Source organism: Pecten maximus, chromosome 11 (assembly GCF_902652985.1).
Source record: "Pecten maximus chromosome 11, xPecMax1.1, whole genome shotgun sequence".
In the NCBI taxonomy this organism is placed as follows: Eukaryota; Metazoa; Mollusca; class Bivalvia; order Pectinida; family Pectinidae; genus Pecten; species Pecten maximus.
In genome coordinates, this window is record NC_047025.1 from 13,656,974 (window position 1) to 13,677,816 (window position 20,843).

Here is a 20,843-nt window from a genome sequence, read left to right on the forward strand (position 1 = left end):
AAATGAAATTTGTGTTATTTGGTAGATAAATACAGATGAACCTTATTAGTAAAACCAATTTGACGCCACATATAATGACGTATTCAAGAACTGATAAAACGTTTGAGATTATTCATCGTAAGTCACGATGGCCGAGTGGTTAAAGCGTTGGACTTGAAATCCAATGGGATCCCTGCTCGTGACGTTGATAATCTTTTGACATTTATTTAACATCTTTAACAAAATTAATCTAGGAAATATTTATAAAAAAAACTGTTGATTGAACCTTGTTATTTTTGTTTTGTCTTGATATCAAAATTAGTACTGTATATGTATAATATTTATAAAAAAAACTGTTGATTGAACCTTGTTATTTTTGTTTTGTCTTGATATCAAAATTAGTACTGTATATGTAAATTTTGCAGTCAGATGATGTAAAAACTCTTACGGTATTCCAGTATCATACAAATGATGTTGCAGATTGAAACAGCTGAATATGCATCGACTTTTGCAATATTATGTTTATATCAAGAGTTTCCTTAGCATAAGAGTCTTTTTATTGAATACAACTTTTCAAAAGTCGTTCCTATCGGTACATATTTTGGTAACGATAATAACAAAAAATAGTACTGATGACTTCATTAATATGGGATTTTTTTTATTAAAGTACTTGTTATTAACATGCAGTATCGGTTCGATAAAGCAAACAAAAATTGAAGTGTGAGGCTTGTATGCTAATAGTGCACACGATTGTTAACTCTCTCAAATTATCTGTAAAATGATGAACAATGACACAATAGTGGATTTGTATGACTCATGTGTCCCTTTCCACAATTAAACGTTGTCCTTATTGCAACGTCCCAGTAGAAATCTTATTCTTTTTCCTGTTTTTTAGTTTTCTTAGTCCAAAATAGCCAGCAATGCCACATCCGGCAGCAGTTATCAAAGAGGCTGCAATTATCAATCCAAGAGCGAGCTTGGTCACTGAAAAAAGAAACATTGATATTGTTAGGAAATGTTCTCTGATATATATATATGCAATTAAAATGTCATGTCACCCAGCTACTGCTTTATTTCATATAAGCCCAAGTTTCACCAATGTAGGATTTACAAATTTTGAAGGCATTTTATCAAGTAGCTGGTAAAACGGTAAACGAACTAAATTTGCTCACTAAAATTTTCGCGAATTACAAAATTAGGACAGATTAGCGCAATGTAGAATTGGTGCATCCACATAGCTTCCATAGACATTATATAGAAAAGTAATTGGTGGAATCATGATTTAGCGTAACGTGTCCTGCACGAAAGGTGTTTACAGTAAGTCTGTATGTTTATATGTGTAATGACTCATTCTCAACATATAAAAAACTGTACACAACACACAAGTTACAAGTAATTTTAAGATATGGTTCAGTCTAATGACATTTCGTATAGTATTCACATTGGAATTCCAGAGGTTACATTAAACAAAGGAGATTTAACTAGAAGTAAATGGTATTTCATTGGAATTCCATTGATAAAATTCAACAAAGGAAATTCCACTGGTTTTCAGCGGTATCCCACCGGTATTCAAGAGATGCAGTATTTGCCAAATAAAAACTAGGAAAATGCCCAATACAGAGGTTTAATCTTTGTTGATTTATTTGCCAAAAGAGTGGAATACATAAAGGAAGTCAGGGAAATTCAAGATAGACAGAGAGAAATGTCGAAGGGCAGGTTCGATTTCATCTTGCAACTTAGACACACCACGAGATATTTAATTCTTTGAACGGCCTGGCTTATGGCGAGTAAAAGTTTAAGCCATTCCGAGAAAAAGCGACGTCATAACCCATTATAAAACAATTTTATATATAAGTGTAGTTAATGATAATGCTTGTTTGAAAAAGGTTTCAGTTACTGTAAACGTACTTATACGCATAATAAGTGAGCAAAATTATGTCGGCGCAAAAATCGCTAAATAATATTCTCGCTAAAATATGAAAGTAACAGTATTTTGATGTTTATTCTACACACAAAGAAAAAACGAAAGAATTCTTTTTCTCATTTAATAAAGAGTAATGAATAGTGATTTTAACCAATATGCGTATATATTACGTGTGTAGTCAATATAGTATTTGTATCTTTTGCACGAGTGAAATATACACAAAGTCAGTCGCACTGACTTATTACTCAAGGCACTTGATATTGTTTTCAATAGAATAATTGCAAATGCCTGAAAATCATTTTTTGTTTGATCAACTCTTTGCATCCATGATATGAATTCTGCAGTTTTATTAGTCATTTGTTTTTCTTCTTACTGGTTTGATACTCTTTATATTTAACTGATATCAACTGATACCAATGTTTAATAATAAGAATTACCTCCTCCGCTCAAGTCTCTCCTTGTAGGTAAGGTCTTTATTGTAGGTTGGTTGTTAGTCGTTGATGATTCTAATGTTGTTGTTGTTTTTGTACCTGTTGAAAATCTAACACTTAACAGAAGGAAAATACAAACATTGTTTTTAAAGTTTTGTATATTACGCCTTAGACACAGCCCTGTTTGTGACTTGAGTTGCTGATTTGATTATTATGAACTGCAAAATACTCATTTTCCGAGGGATTTTTTTTTCAAACATGCACTTACATTGCAGCAACAGTGCAGGGAATACCACTGTTTGACTTCACCCTGTAACTTGCCATTAATGACAACAAAAAATAATGAATCATGCTTGATCAATTTGTTTCCATTATTTCGTTCCAATTATGGTGATGCTAGTGAACAATGGTTTTAGGACAATAGTAAAATTGTTGCATAGATATTATATACATTTAGCATACTTTCACAATATAGTACTAAATATTTGTTTCTTTATCTCAAATGCAAAAATGAATATACCTCTTACTGCAAATGATTGAATATACCTCTTACTGCAAATGATTGAATATACCTCTTACTGCAAAGGATTGAATATACCTCTTACTGCAAATGATTGAATATACTTCTTACTGTAAAGGATTGAATATACATCTTACTGTAAAGGATGTAGTATGCATCTTAATGTAAAGGGACGAATTCCAGAACGTGATCACAAGATCCCCTGAAGTGGATGCCTGACTGTTCTGGCCCCCTCCCCAGCTTGAGTCGATGTAGACGAGATAGTTTTGTTGGATACTGCCCACACGTGAGAGGTGAGGATGCCAGAATCTAACGCCATTCTCAGAGTATGAGTAAACTACCCCTCCATACGACTCGCTTGGCTTTGAGTTCTGGACCGCACCTGTCGCCGGGAAGTAGAACCCATTGTTTGAACCGCCTATGGCCCTAATCTACAACCAAACATATTGACAACCTATCACAACCTTTAAAGATATATTGAACTAGTGTGTAAACTATACATTTTATTTTATTTTACCATAAACAATGTGTAACCGGCAGAAATTTAAAAAAATAAATAAATACCAATTTTGTCCAGTACATTATGTAATTATGATACAGTTGTTATATAAGGTAATTACTGGCTCACGTATCTTTTTTTTTTTTTTCGTTTTTTTTCACATGTTATTTGTTTAATTCAAGCAGCATGGTCAAGGGTCATCGTTACTATTTCTAAGATCGTTTTTCAGCACGCAGTTTTGATTTTTTTAATAAAGTTTGATACCATTTTTACGTCTTTACAGTGAATAGAAACTTGATCTATTTTGATATTTCATAAAATTAATTCACACTGACCTTGACATCTATCATTCCGGAATCGATATCTAAGTATGGTGTAAATAACTCGTGTCCCGTAACGCTAAGTCCGCTGTTGACAGAAGTGTTCGACCTGTACACAAGTCTACCGCCAAACGTTCTCCAGACCCTGACTTTTACCAAACCAGCTGACCACTGTTCTTCGAAACCCCAACCATCCGATGCACTAAATATCTTTCCTAAATTAATAACGAAAGAAGAAATATTAAATCTGTGCATTTCAAAACATTTGTTTATACAATAGGATGAACTTGTTTCGTACCGAGATTGTTCATGATGGACTAACGACATTGCTGGAGTTTAAGTGTAAGGTCAGCATAAATTATGTCGGGGTTTAAACTTTTCTTATTCTTTCAGCCCATGTTGTGATCATTGTATTTGCATAGTATTGATATATTGTTCAAATGCCCCAATTATTTATATTTCTAGAAAGTAAGATCTCTCGGTTCCCTACCATCTTCTATGTCCTAGCTTGAGATTTAGGTGATGCAGGTTATTGAAAACCATGGGGAAATTTTACAATGTATATGAAGTCAGACGTAATTCATGGCTTGATTTGTATGGCAAGTGTCTTCGTAACCTAGATTTGTATGGCAGGTGTCTTCGTAACCTAGATTTGTATGGCAGGTGTCATCGTGACCTAGATTTGTATGGCAGGTGTCGTCGTGACCTAGATTTGTATGGCATGTGTTGTTGTGAACTAGATTTGTATGGAAGGTGTCGTCGTGACCTATATTTATATGGCGGGCGGGTGTCGTCGATGAAACAGCAGACGCTTACGCTTTTGGAGCACCTGATCTTATTCTCCTTGTACTTTTATTAAGGATCTCTGTGCAAATCTATAGTTTCACCATTGTAGTGTCGGTATTCTCTGATGACTTTGATAAAGCTTTTATAAAATTACAAAACTTCAGGGGCATTGATAAGACGATTAGTGTCATGTCTCTCAGGGTCATTTATTATGATAACAATGCTACTTATAGAGATAGCAATACTACAGTCGTTAGATTGGTTGCTTCTTCTAATGGAGCAGACTTTTGTCGGTTAATAGATTCTATAATAAAATCAATTCTTGAAAAGCAGGAAATATAATTTCAACAATGGAACTGCTTTAATCAAATTCACTGTCGATGAATGAGAAATGTTTACCGACAAAAGCTATAGTCATATTGTTTGAGAGACTATCATTCATATCAATTATTATTACCACATGATGACATTTGACTTGCTTCCATTAAATATGTCAATTATCTAATAGCTGTCTTCAAAATTAATTATATATATTCACATAAAATTATACTGCAAATGTGATTCGTTTCGATAGTAGTTTATTATTTTTGCAGAAATAGCTCTATAGATAAAGCGTGCTAAAACTTGTATATCGTTAATCTCTATATGGAATTAGTCTTCTGCCAACAGGGAATGCATTCTCTAATGAAACCTCAAGATTAATATACGAAGATTTTAAAAGTAAAACAACTATTTACCGCCATTTGTGTGAGGTGCCCAGATCCGAACGTGTGTATCGTTTTCTCCATATAAAACACCGCCCCAATGTAAAGAGGAAGTCGGTCTTCTCATGGACGAACCTAAATATAATCAAAAACGATGTAAGATCATTGTCATCACAACTGGTTACTCAGATTATAGTTCTTTGACTTGTTTATTTATTCAGATATCATGGATACAATGTGGGATTTCAATATGGCCTAAAAACAAATACGATAACTTGTATGTGCTATTCGTAGCCTCTGTAGTCCTATGTTTTAAAATAGGCAATTAATTCTTAACATGTACATACGCAAAAAAAAAAAAAAAAAATCTTTTTTGATAAAAACTTAACATGGACATGTTGATAATAACATGTTAGATATCATAAATACAAGGCAAGAATTAAAGGTTTTGAACACATATTTCATATGTCGTATTTTACTCCCTAATTATAATTAACAGCAATGGTCATTTAAAGACATAGCCTACACTTATCAGCATTACTTTTATAAGCAAAGGCACATGCGTGCTTTGAAGTTTGGAGTGTTACAGGGTAGCGTGTTATGTCGACTATCGTTCAGTGTTTGGGGTGACACGGGTCAAAGCCAAAAATCAACATTTTGCACAAATGGTAAAGTTATTATATTTGGGCAGGATTAGGGTAAGTAATAAAGCTTTCTATACGCTAAATGATTTTGAATGAACTGAATATGGGAAATTGGGGACTGAATATGGGTAACATTAAAAATGTCATTTGTTTACAAAAAAAATCACCTTTTTCATAAGATGCTTAAAAATAAATATCATTGGCGATATATTTACGGTTTTCGTATTTTGGTACAATGTATTTAGTTTATGGTTTCAACTTTCCTATTATTTAAAATAAATATATATTTTCATCTGCTTTGTAACAATCCTCGTATAGCCAAAAGAACCGACTTTGATGACACAAAGCAATGTAGGTGAGAGGTCTCTAAGTGTAAAACAATATTTAGGTTGACCCTTATGGCAAATTAACATTGATGGAAACCCCGCCTTTCACCACGTTTGAATGTGGGATTCCTTTCATAATTTCTTCCTTTTACTTACCAATGCCATCAGAGTACCAGTCTGAGTTGCTGTCTTTAACTTGCACGGAAACATATTCAGGGTCGATTCCCAATCCGTGTTCAACCTCTTTGTACGAGTCAGCCACTTCCAACGGAAAATATCACCAGTTGTAGCTTATTACATCCTTCGATTATTCATATATAGATAAGGTAATTTGGTCACTTATTCATTTCTCCTTAAGTTATTTGTTAAAACTAATAAAGAGATAAAAAGAGCTTCAAAAGGTTAAGTTGCCATGTTTTCTCGGATTCGACCGGCATTAATTATTTATATCTACACTCATTAAGTACCTGTTTAATACCACAAAGGAGGAATCGTTTATCATACCGTATTCCTAGTACAAGTCACTTTATTATACGTCGATCATGGTCATACAAACGCTTAGCATAGTTGTACAGTATTGCTATAGTATACAAATATATGAGTGACTTCCGTTATACTAATTGACCTACAGTATGGACAATAGCGACAATTACCGACTGGTAAAATACATACATGACATCCTCCCTTTTTTACATTTGATATTAAGTATATTACCATAAGATGAAATCTTACTATTATTATGAATTGGATATCACCAAGATGTAACATAGCTGAATGTACAAGATAAACATTATTATTATAATATAAATGTCAATTCAACTCAAATACAGTTGATCTTTATATGTTATAATGTCATGCATTAAATTGTACTATTACATCATTTCAAAATTGAACTTCTTGTTGTCTGTTATATTCAAAATGTTAATTTATATATATATGAATACCAATAACATATACATTTGTAGGTGTTGTGAACTGTCCAATTATCAGCAGTTCATAAATGACCAATTATTATTATGAATTCTCAACACATGATAAATGAATCCAAATAATGTTTATCAGGATTTTTTTTTTTTTTTTTATTTGAAAAAAAAAAAAAAAAATCAGTTATTATAGTCAAGTCTGATCCTCTCTCCCTCTTTCATGAATGGAATTGAAGAATGGCAATCAAGCGGATATAAATTTTGAAGTAATTCTTCAGCGACACAATTTTAAGCAAGTAAAAATTAATAAAACTGCGAATAACACATTTATGCATATTTTGCACAATTTAGAGAATATAATGTGACACATAATTCTCACAACACTTCAAATGCACATTACAACACTCCAAATGCACATTTCACTGATTTTGTTTCATTTCTTTCCTGTGTGCATTTTCTCTTTTCATATAATTTTACTATTTTCACAGAATTTTCACCAATTTTCACTAGATTTTCACCATCTTTCACGAAATTTTCACTGGAATTTCTTTGGTTATTTTACACTGCGGCCACATCTTGTTGCTATTGGTTCTTTTCCTTCCTGGGAACTCTATCTATAGGTATGTTGACCGATCGCGACACGGTTTCATTGTTTTCAGGAAACGACGCACGTGTTGGTTTGATATCCTTTCGGTTCCTCCTGTATTTCTTTCCTTTTCTAGTTTCGACAATGTAAGATCTTTGGACGGTATCCATTTTTCATTCTTCTGAAACTTGACAGTTTCACCGTTGTCCAAGGGAGGTAATTCTTTACCTGCATGCTGATCATTTTACATTTTGGCTTGTTCCTTTCTGATTTTCAGTCTCATCTTGATATCAGATGTTGGAATTTTATCAGGTGACAACAGTGGAGCTGTTGTTGGTATATCTGTTTTTAATCTTCGACCAAAAAACATTTGAGCTGGTGAAAGTCCTAGATCTTCAATGACTGTGTTTCTAAGATAACAAGCCTTTATATGGATCCTCAGATTTCTTTAATATGTTTTTTACTGTCAGCACAGTTCTTTCAGCGTGTCCGTTCGCCTGCGGATATCTGGGACTTGATGTCTTTGAGAATTTCTTGAACTCCTCATTAGCAAACTGTGGACCGTTGTCTGTAATGAGCTTGTCAGGGATGCCATATCTCGACATTTGGCTTTTGAGATATAACATAGTGTTCTTGCTACTCATATTGTCTAATTTGGACAACTCCGGCCTCTTTGAATAATGGTCAATCGTGACCAAATAGTTATGTCCTTGAAATTGAAATATGTCAGCGGAAATAACAGACCATGGCCTGTTCGGATTTCCCGTCATTAATAATGGCTCCTTTGGATTTTTTCTAGAGTTAGTGGCGCATGTTGAACATTTTGATACTGTGTCCTCTATTTCAGAACTCATCCCCGGCCAGTACAGTAGTTCGCGTGCCCGCGATTTACATTTTACGATTCCAAGGTGAGAACTATGGATTGTTTTGAGCATTTCACGACGTAATGTTCTGGGAACAATGATAGTATGGCTCTTGAACAGTAGGCCATCTATACATGATAGCTCGTCTCTGAATGGCCAATAATGATGAGCTGTCTCTGGTATTTCATGTTTGTTCTCTGGCCATCCATTGATGATAATTTCTCTGAGCTCTGACAATGCTTCATCTTTTGAGGTCTCGTGTTTGAACTCTTGATATTTCTCTGGTGAAATTGGTAAGTATGACACAATCTGGTTTACTTCAATATCAATATCTGGAACAAGGTTCTCTCTGGTCTCCTTTAGGTATCTCCGACTCAATGCATCGGCAAGATACATGGTCTTCCCTAACTTATACACAACATTCAGAGTATATTTCTGTAATGTCAACAACGGTCTCTGTAGTCTTGATGGAGCACGGTTGAGTGGTTTTCGGAATACCGCTTGTAACGGTTTGTGATCCGATTCGATTGTGACCTCTCGACCAAATATAAATTGGTGATATTTCGTACATCCAAATACTATTGCCAATGTTTCTTTTTTCTATTTGCGCGTACCTCTGTTGTGTTTCTGTTAACGCACGCGAGGCATAGGCAATCGGCTGTCCATCTTGGATCAATGCTGCTCCAAGTCCTGTAGAACTAGCATCAACAGTTAGCGTTATCTCTTTACATGGACCATAGTATCGGAGAATTGGTGCTTCAGTCACAAGTTGTTTCAATCTCTGAAAACTATCCTCTTGTTCCTTTTCCCAAATCCACTCGTTGTCTTTTACTAGTAGTTTCCGAAGTGGTGAACTTTCCTCTGAGAGGTTAGGTAGGAATTTACCAAGATATGTAACAAACCCTAGGAATGTTTGAAGTTCTTTCTTGTTTTCAGGTTGACACATTTCTTTGACCGCCCGGACTTTCTCGTCGTCTGATTTTACACCTCGATCTGTCAGTTTATGTCCGACGTAACTTAGCTCGGTTTGACGGAATCGGCCCTTGTCTGGGCTCAATTTCAAATTGTACTCTCGTACTCGGTCAAGAACTTTTTTCTAACGTTCATCATGTTGTTCAATGTTTTCACCCCATATCAACAAATCATCGACGATTGCATCACATCCTTCTAGGTCATTTACCTTTTCTGAAATGGCTCTCTGGTACACTTCTGGCGCTGATTTTATACCAAATGGTAATCTTCTGAAACTGTACCTCCCAAATGGGCTGTTGAAAGTGCAAAATTTACTGCTCTCCTCATCAAGTTTCAGTTGGCAAAAACCAGAAGTAGCGTCGAGTTTTGTGAACACTTTGGCTTGAGGCATGTTCGCGATAACATCCTCTTCAGTTTTCATCGGAACATGTTCTCTAAATATGGCGTTGTTTAAGTTCTTTGGGTCTATACAAATCCGTATCTTCCCGTTAGGTTTTACTACCGTCACCATAGAATTAACCCATTGTGTAGGTTCTTCCTGTTTCACGATTACACCTCCCTGTTTCATACGGTCGAACTCCTTTTTTTTCTGCCCTTGAGTGCAAACGGAACTTTACGTGGCGCGTCAACAACTGGTGTAACGGTACTATCGGTCTTGATAGTGTGAGTGCCTGGCATACACCCTAAACCTTTGAATGTATCTCCATAATCATGCTTAATATCATCTGGGATTGACGTTTCCCTGATTTCATTCACCTGCGACGGTTGGTTTCTCTGTACTAATCCCATCTTTGAGCAGGTTTGAGCTCCCAATATAGCTTTAACATTTCCTCGGACAACCTCAAATGTCTGATGATAAATTTCATCATTCACTGTGCATGGTAATGTTATTTTACCTTCAGATTTTATCTGATGTCCTGAGTATGACCTCAATGTAGATTGTTGTTGTTTCACTTCACATATTTTTCATATCTTGTACGGAATTATGTTGCACTGTGCACCTGTGTCTAATTGGAATTTGATATTCTGTCCACACACATCCATATTTTCTGACCAATCATCTGAAGTTACATTGTTTATTTCAATGTGTCCGACAAAGAGTTCGTCTGATGATGCCTCACTGTTGTCCGTGTCATAATAGACTGCGGCTTCCTCGACATTGTGTACTTTTTTCAATTTAGTTCTACACATACTAGATAAATGATCTTTCCCTTTACAATTGTTGCACGTTTTTTCTTTTGCTGGGCATTTATGTGGTGACGACCTCATGACATACCGGTAACCACATCTTGAACATTTCGACTCTTGCTCTGAAGGTGTGCGAGTGTTTTTACGCGAGGGCTGAACATGTTTTGTATTGCCTCTTTTATTTTGTTTACTTCCAAAGTTATTTCCTTGTATGGCGTTGACTTCAGTTGTAGAGCTAACACACGACATAGTTTTAGCTTGATTGTGTGATACTTGGTTTGTTCTCACAACATCTATAGCCTTGGCTAATGTCAAATCAGATCCTATGTTGATCAATTTCTCGCGAATTTTGGGGTTTCTGATTCCTATCACAATTCTATCTCTCACCATTTCTTCTCGCATTTCATTTGTATATTGGTATATTGGTCTTTCACTTTAATCTGTATATCTGTCATAAATTGTTCAAAGGGGTCGTCATTGCCTTGCATTCTTGTTTGAAATGTATATCTGTTATATATTACGTTTGACCTGGGCTTTACATATGCCTCAAAGTTTGTGTAGTACGAGGTTAACTTTTTTGCATCATCATCTGATAGGTTCCACGTTGAATAGATACTTCGACCTTTCTCTCCAACCCATATCATCAGGTAACTACATTTTTCAAGTTCGCTTTTACCTTTTAATGGTCCAGTCAACATGAACTCCACGTGTTGCTTGAATGTTTTCCATTCCGTTTCCAAGTCTTCGGAATTCCAGTCCATCCTTTGGACTTCGTCAGCCAAATTAAACATAGCCATGTTAAAGTCGTTTTTAAGGACACTTCTGGGCTATTTAATATGCATTTGCTGGTATCTGGGCGACGATGTTCTTGAATTCTGACACCATGTCAACACCACATCGTATTCCTGGTACAAGTCACTTTATTATACGTCGATCATGGTCATACAAACGCTTAGCATAGGAGTACAGTATTGCTATAGTACACACACATATGAGTGACTTCCGTTATACTAATTGACCTACAGTATGGACAATAGCGACAATTACCGATTGGTAAAATACATACATGACAGTAAGGTACGTAATTTGTTTTCGAAGGTGGAATATATTCAACATCATTAGTTACTGTAAACATGAGTATTTTAGCGATATCCTTATTTTAGCGCTTTTGGCGTTGGAAGCATTAACCATTATTATTTCTATGGAAAATAATTTTGGTGCGCCAATTCATGCACTAATCAGTTAGAATAAAGAAATTCGCTAAAATATGAGTGGTACGCCAGAATAAGTACGTTTATATTAAGTTCTGGTAAAGGTTATGACTTTTGATTAGTTTTTTCTTAATTTTTACCATTTCCTGAAGTAATAGAAATCCAGGATGATTCGAAGTCTGGTACTGGAAATGTACAGTTGTTCCAAACTTTCACCCGCACCTCAGCCGTCTGTTCTTTTTGTGATTTGGGACCGATCCAAATATTGTCTCCTTGATAACAAAAGATAGATGGAGTGACAATGCACAATAAGTATGAGACATGTCAATCAAACAAGGTTTCTATATCATTAACATGAAAAGTGGTCTTTGATATGTTTCACCAAAGTTGATTATTAAGAAACGTAAAGAGACGGAAACTAAAATATATCAAATAATATCATTGAAAGAATATATAAATAATATATATATTTTAAATATATAAATATATATTAAAAAGAAAAAACCAATATTGATATGGCCCTTAACTAAATAAAAATGAAACCATAAAGTATAGATTTACAGAATCTTGTATACAAGATTATTCTGAATGTCTTTAAATCATTTAAGCTGGTCGCAGTGACCTACTTTCAAATCGGATGTAATGTTGACCGCGTGAAAACAGAACGTGCCAAGTTTGCTTATGCCAAGTTTCCGTAAGTCCGAGGGAGATCGTCGTCAATTTGAGCCGACCCTACTCCCGGGAATACGTACTCGGTATCCAGTCTCCCGGGTGATGGTCTGACTTGTACCTCCACTTTAACAGGCACCTCCCCGAGTCCGTGGGCTATCGTAAGTGTCGCCTCAGTAGCGGACTGGGCTCGCATTGTGGTGAAATTACTGATAAAAGCGGGGGGTTGGAGGCATTCACCGCAACTGTAACAAGCTGAAAGAAGATTTATCATTGGTAAAAAATACAAGCTGAAAGGACGATTCTGATTGGTCAGAAATAGCAACGATCGAAAACCGTGAATAGGATAGGAGTAATATTACATGTACTCATTCCTTTTCCGAGAAAACATTTCACTGAAATTTGAACATGAAGTATTTAACAAAATTGTTTGCATATCAATTGTAACACTTGTTCTTATTCGACCTGCACAATTTCAAAAGTTTTATTGATTTGAAGTTGTTCGTGTTTCATTCATGAATTTACTATTCATAGTATACATTTTGTATTCACTCTGAAGGTTCGAAGAATATGTTTTATCTTAACATTATATCTGTATTAGAAAGGTTTCTGTGGGTCAAACATCATTATGTATGTTTCGTATATATGTGAGTTAGTATGTGTGTATGTGGTTTGATAAATACTACAGAAAAGAGCGTCAGAAAGCGCTCTATAAAAACGTATACGCTGGTGTTACTTATTAAGTATTAAAAAACAAAACATAATTAAAAGTTTGCATGTATGGTAAGCCAAGTTGTCATTTATTCACGGAGCAACGTTGATCCAGGCATTACCCAAATTATATAAGATATCTTATATAAATATATAAGATATATTATAAACTTTATAAGATATCTTATATCTCTTATGAGATATCTCATATATTATATAAGATATCTTATAAACTTTAAATACGATATTTCATAAACATATAAGAAAGTGTTGTGCCAGGATGGTGCGTTAAGTGCTATTAAATAACAACACAAGTCGCAGAGCTTGGCTCACGTTTAATCGCGGCAAACTCTACAACAACAACAACAACAACAACAACAACAACAACAACAACAACGGAAGTAACATATCACACGGCAAATACAAGACACGGAGAGCCGGGTCAAAATATCCGGAATGTCACTAATATTAGACCCGGGTAGAAAATATCCGGAAACGTATGTACAACAATATCTTATAAACATATAAGATATCTTATATAATATGTAAGATACCTTATATAATTTGGTAACATACTGGATCAACATTGCTCCGCCAATAAATGACAATTTGGCTTGCCATATGCATGAGACACATTTAATATCCGAAAGGGGAAAGTTCACAAGAAATGAAAAGAGCATTGGCTGGTCTCTTGATTCACGAAGGTAAAATATAGTGGGAATGATTATTAAACAAAGAGCAATTTCGAACTGAAATTGATGTGTATCAACTCATGCGAGGCAACAAGAATGATATGCTGTAAAAGTATGTTTTTGCTGTCGTCTTATCTTAGCAACGTCAGCGCTAGAAACCTTCCGCAAAATCGTGATTGTGTTACCTGTGCTAATTGCAGTTTCTGTATATTGTTTTCTACGGCAAGCAATGTTGTTATACTTATTCTTCATAACGCTGTTGTGATTTTATAAGTTCTTAAACATAAATGCGCCAACATAAATGCGTTTACAGAAAGCATTATAGATGAGATATTATAATTGTACTTGTAAAAATGTATTGAACAAAGACTTACCTTCAATTTCCTGGTACCAGGACCAGGTTACGAACCAAAGACATATACTACGCCACATATTCATGTCGATGTCTGAGAAAAAATATCTTTACGCTTATTTATACAAAACCAACTGAAGACAATCATGACAACTTTCCATAAATCATATCCGCCTAATATTCAAATACTCTGATTGGCTGACATCGGAGTCCTTCTTGACTTCTCAATACTCGAGGTATTAACAAGTTTGTCAACACACTTAACACTTTTCGTGCAGTAGCTTACCTCATCGCTTGGCCTATAGAGTCCTTACGGGTTGAAGTAGCTGTAAATCAGTTGATAAAACTGTTAATAAAAGTATGCAGCCATTATGGCTTTCGATCTCTCGATGATATATGAGAGATGAAAATAAAATAGTTATTTTCCACACTGGAACGTATCCAAATAATAATTTTAATATTTCATTGTTCATTAAAGATCACATTAAGAAAGTGAATATTTTACACCTATCAATCTACATATATATTGTTATATTGTGCCGCCACAGCCGTAAACAAATTATTTGGTGAATTTATAGAAATCATGATGTTATAACGCGCGTATTGTTAACTTGGTACGTAGTGTAAGATTTAAATGCTTTAAACGAAAATTGTGTATTATTTTTTAGATATTAAATACATAATGAATAAGGTAATAGGTAAAACCTAAACAAACCATCTCGTTACAGCCGTGAGCAGTACGCATCCATCCTGAAAAAAATATTTATTTAAACAATAAATATCTTGCATTAAAGGTGATATTATGACTATCAATCACACATAAAAAGTGAAAAATAACATTATCCTTACAGTAGATATATGTTCGCTGATTGATCGAATCTAGGTGGACAGGACAGACACAATGTCCATCCACTGTTCTGTGTTGTCGTCGTGTTAGATAAGACAAAATAAAATAAACTGATCCATGTTTATTGTTTTATAAGTAAATATTAATATGACGTGATAGTTAAACACACTTTAATAGAAACAACTAGAGTTAATAATGAGTAAAAATGTTATCTTGCTCGGTGTTTGAAACAACTCTATTATAAGTATAATTCATTTTGTACCTTACTGCTTGTGGACCTTTCTGTCCCCAGGTTTATCGTAACCTGCTTGTCACGTTTTGATTTTTTTTTAATAGTAACACGGGTTCAGAGCAAAGACATGTAATTAACGGTCTTTTGAAATTCATTATTGAAAATTATGCAGTTTATTGAATTATGATACTTTTGCACCTTCCCATCCATATTAAGATATTTTCCTGACATATATTGAGTGTTTTAGCTTTCTGTGATCAAGATCACTGACGACGACTCTTAGGACGAACCAGCTGTATGAGGATGGAATTTAATTCTTTTTTGTTCTACTGTATCGAACTCTTAATTCGTTATGAAAGGTGATGATATATTGTGTGTCGTTAGTACTATCCTCAGTATTAGTCTGGAATATCTATTATAGTAAAGAAGATAAGACCGAATCGCTCTTTATTCAGGCGTATAGTTAATAATTTACCATGCAGTACCCTACTCTGTAATTAACTATTGTCTGATATTGCCTACTTGTTTTTCAAATCGATAAATTAGGTAGGTTACTATTTTATGAAAATCAAATCTTGATTAAGAGAATTTACTACCAAAAGATTTACGTATCAGGAAGTTCGGTATATAAACTTGAGCCTACTTGTTATAGATCACGCCGTAAGTTTCTATTTGATAACATTTAAATGACGTATATATGCGTAAGAAAGCTTTATGAAAGGCTCCTTCAATACCGGGAAGTAGCTCTATCAGGAATATAGTAGTTCACAAAAAGAATAGCAATATATAATCTATATAAATACATTTGAATTACTTTACTTAGATATTTATTCAATTTACGTTGAATAATAATAGTATATTGCATTCATGACTGAGGGATTTTAGTTACTCTGATTGCCACCCGATATTATCATTATTCAATTTTCAATATTGGATATTATTTCAATAATTATTTATTACTATTCATCATTAACTTATGTACCTTTGATGAAGTCAGTGTGCTGCTATATCGTCTTCAAGGTCAACATGTTTCTACCAGGTCGCTATATCATCATATTGTCCAAAACAAAGGTCTTTGGTGCTTATGCTACCATGTTAGATATGGTAAGATTTTTCTCCATTTTCATTGACTAAAACATGGTCACGTGCAGGTCAATATTTTAACCTGGTGTTTTTACATTTAGAAACATCGAGTCAATATTGCATTTATAACTTTATAATCATTTTAACTTCACAATGCCCCATACAGTGTAAATTTCCTGTTATCTGGTTGAACGTAAGTCTACCCATTTTGCAGAAAAGTTTCAAATCTAACATAAAACTAAGGACCTTTGATTTGATCATTATGATGATATAACGAACGAACTGGTAGAATCTAATTATTGACTTTGGGTTTCACCCTCGATCAATATTTGAGTCAACCATACTACCACGTACGTTCGTATAACACGGTATTAACCGAATCAAAGGTCGTTACTTGATCATTAGTTTTGGATATTTTCATGCTATAGTATCATTGACCTAATTAATGCACATTTAATAGGTATGGTGGATCAGGGGTCCAGATGAACCGGCTGATCTAAATTTAGGAAAATGATGTTCATATGTCAAACACGTGTATCGACCTACCCATGACCATCTCCTATCCAATCAACACAAAGGAAAATCTTTACATGTGTAAAATAAAACATCACGGCAAGCCAACTTAAAATATATTCAAGTCACAATATCGTTCCGAATATTACTTTTATCATATAAGATATACCTTATATTATATCGTATAAATTATACAGGATGACACCAGGTGTTCACTATAACACAACACATATATATATATACTAACTTAAATATCTTAGATAATATACAAGATGACTCGTATACTATTAAGATATATAGTTTATAAGGTGTATATCTCAAATAGGAAAAAAATAAGATATATTTGAGATTTCTTATATATCGATTAAGATATCATGTATACTTATTAAAGATAAGTTATCTATTTCTATATAAGATATCCCTTATATTAGTTTTAGTTTTATATTGTTAATCGTCCTATCAACAGCTAAGGTCATTTGAGGACGGCCTCCCTTGTACAACTATACGAACTGCATGCGTGTGATGATTGTGTGTGTTTTGAGAGGTTGTTGTCATGTTTGTCGTTTTGTAATTGATGCCTTTTATAGTGCTACATCACTGAAGCATACTTTTGATGACAGTCACTAGGACACTCCCTCCGGTTACATTATACTAAACTGACAATGTGCTAATCAGTCTTCCAACTCCCTAAATGTTTCGCATTATGCAGGAGTATCGACTACCATTTTACAGACTCTGGGCAAGGGGCAGAACTCTACAGAACTAGGCAGAACCTCAACGGGCGACCACTCAACTAAAGGCCAAAGGTGAGATAGGCTCGTATATTAAAACTCATATCGACATTGCACCTTGAATGAATTTCGCGTCGGTCTGCTATATATAGAAATGCGGAAGATGAAATATATACCTCGTTTAAGGATTGATAAAAGTGTCAAAAGTTAAATCGGTATGTACCAATGTAAGACCGCCGTACTAAATACATTGAGAACACTTCCTGATCTTAATAAGATTTCTTTATAGGTGTGTACATTGATGGTATTCCTGATACACCGCTGCCTTGTAGGTTCATGTAAGGTGTCGGATCTGTACCTGCTTTCATGATCGTACTTCCTAATGACTCCCTTGACAATGCCTCACTTTTGGACGCCAGTTGAACGTTCGCCCCTTTGAGAAAGGCTTTGGGTTCTGTTACCAGGCAAAAACATACCAAAGTCTATAAAATGATAGTTTCTACTCCTTTTCAGCGCTTTGCAATTTTTGGATTTGGGCGACAGGTTAGCCCGTTATCCATTTGACTTGACTGGGCGGGGTGTTCTGTTAGATTTCTTTGGCAGTATGCTTCAGTGTGGTAATACTATAAATTCAGTATCAGTTCTGTGCTATCACTACACGCAAGAAGCATCTTGGACACAGGGGCGGCCGTCCTTAAATTACCCTAGCTATTGATAGGACGTCAACAAATATTAAAACAAACCAAACCACATGCAACGGGTGTAGGCGGTACCGTGAGGGAATGAGTTTTTAAGTCGGGAGTCGCTCTAGAGAGCATTTTTTTCATATTGTTCGAAAGTTATTTTTAGTGTTTGCCTTGCAATACACCACGGAACATTAGACTTATCTACGAACGGATTCCATTAAATATTCCCATCTAAAATCCCATAGTTTTTCACGCAGGTCCTGAAACGTTTTGACTCTAACGTAGATAAGGTGACGTGTTACTCAGGGGGAAATCTCTCACAGTCTTGAATTTACGAAGATGGAAACACTAATAGGCCAATATCTTAATCTAGTCAGAGCATGTGTACATGGGGAAAGTAAAATAGGGGCATCGATAAAATCTTATCAATTAGATGTACATATATACATACATTCCTTTAAAAGAATGCAAATGCGACGAAGCTTGGATCCACGTGAGTACCAAAAGATTTCAGGACTTGCGGAGAAAACTACAGGTCTTCAGAAAGGAATATTTGATGGAATCCAAGGTGGTTTAAGTCTTGTGGTCCGTGGTGTACCGCCTACATCCAGTATGATGAGACTACTTGCCCAACCTCATTGGTAATAAAACAAAATGTCTGATGGGCCGTTTTCACTTACCTGTTCAGCAGCTAAATACACAGAAGACATTGACGATTTCCAACGCTAACTTACGTCATAAATGTATACTTTCTTCTTATTGATTGTTACACATCAAATATTTGGTATTCTTGATGAGGATGTTTGACGCTATTAACACATTTGATCAATGCATCCTTAAATGACTGAAAAAGACAAAAACGATATTAGATATACACTTTGTAGGTCAAGGTCATTAATTTAAACAAAGTTCGCAGTCCTTCATCCTAGCATTTTATTGGACAAATATCGTGATCACGAGCCTCTTTGTTATGGAAAGGTAATTTGAAGATTTCAATATTATTAACCCAAGTGACCTTTAAAGTATGCCAAGGTTATTTATGCGACTAATCCTGCCAGCCCTTAATCCCAGCATGCTACTTGCACAATACTACCCTTGGCAGCTTGTTTATTGAAAAGTCATTTGCAAACTTAAACATATTTGACCCCTGGGACCTAGCAAACGTATTAAGATAGGTCGTTCTAAAACAACCATAGTAGTCACTTACTCCATCATTTTATAGCATGACTAATTATCTTGCTTATTGAGACAAATTCATCCAAACAATACATTTGACATCTATGATCTCTGTACTTTTTCAAGTATTGTACCATCAAAATATACACCTTTCCATCTTGGTTATTTAGATGTCTTTTAAAGAGTTTAACACTTTTGAAGCATGTAACTTTGTTTAGATGTCAAAGTAATTCATTTGAACAACATGTGATTGCCTTCACGATATAGACGATGGACGCTGCACTATGGCATCAGTTGACTTGCCCTTTGATTTGTTTTGTTTGTTTGTTTTTGCTTAACGTCCTATTAACAGCCAGGGTCATTTAAGGACGTGCCAGGTTTTGGAGGTGGAGGAAAGCCGGAGTACCCGGAGAAAAACCACCGGCCTATGGTCAGTACCTGGCAACTGCCCCACGTAAGTTTCGAACTCGCAACCCAGAGGTGGAGGGCTAGTGATAAAGTGTCGTGACACCCTAACCACTCGGCCACCGCGGCCCTTTGAACAGTCAAGCTAAAAATTAAGGAAACGATATCAGTAAATATCTTTATTTAAACAATGACTGTTTATATAAAACATCGTGTACATATAAGCATTACAAATAACTACGAAGTTTATAACGTGTAGCTTATGATTACAACATGCAAGTCTCATTATTTGTAATATTACATATTTTTCATAACCTTTGTATTTGTCACACCCAGCAAAAAGTCCGATTATTCAACAGCGTTTAATAGCCTCGCACGGCATGACGTCACATGTTATGAGAGAAACTGATTATCAAACTGATTTGTATTATGCCTTGTAACCACACTTTGTTTTTCTTATTCTCGTGACTAAGTGTTTTAATTGGCACCTTGCTAATGAAGCCTGCGCACTAGAAAAAGAGCTTCATTAATTTTCACAATTTAATAGAACTATGTACATTCTCTGGCCTAACTTCACTTAAAGTCGAGAAGCAAAATAATAGTTTAGCAAAAGTAAATCATGACAAAAAGTAATCCATACTGAAATGCTTTACCAAAATGTGATAAAAGCGAAACAGAAATTATTATTCCTTGATAACGTATTCAATAAATAAAAACAATTTTAAAACAAGACAAAAACAATGAAAAAAATAAGTACATCTTACTCCTGATAGGAATGAAACAGAGATGTTTTTGTGTGTGTTTAAATACCAACTAAATAACTAGTTTTAATGTTTAACAGAGACAATTACAACAGTACAACCCCTGCAG

General features: G+C 34.9%; 1 protein-coding gene across 1 annotated transcript in view; it reads right to left on the minus strand.

Moving 5' to 3' along the window:
* Positions 1–532: 532 nt before the first annotated feature.
* LOC117338454 (arrestin domain-containing protein 17-like) overlaps positions 533–20,843 on the minus strand; it is a 42,146-nt gene continuing 21,835 nt past the window's right edge. The window contains exons 8-11 of the mRNA XM_033899808.1: positions 12,017–12,148; positions 6,290–6,394; positions 5,197–5,298; positions 533–963 (exon numbers count right to left, since the gene is read on the minus strand). Of these exons, the coding sequence (XP_033755699.1) occupies positions 827–963; positions 5,197–5,298; positions 6,290–6,394; positions 12,017–12,148 (476 nt within the window). The 3' untranslated portion in view covers positions 533–826. The remainder of the gene's footprint in view (positions 964–5,196; positions 5,299–6,289; positions 6,395–12,016; positions 12,149–20,843) is intronic.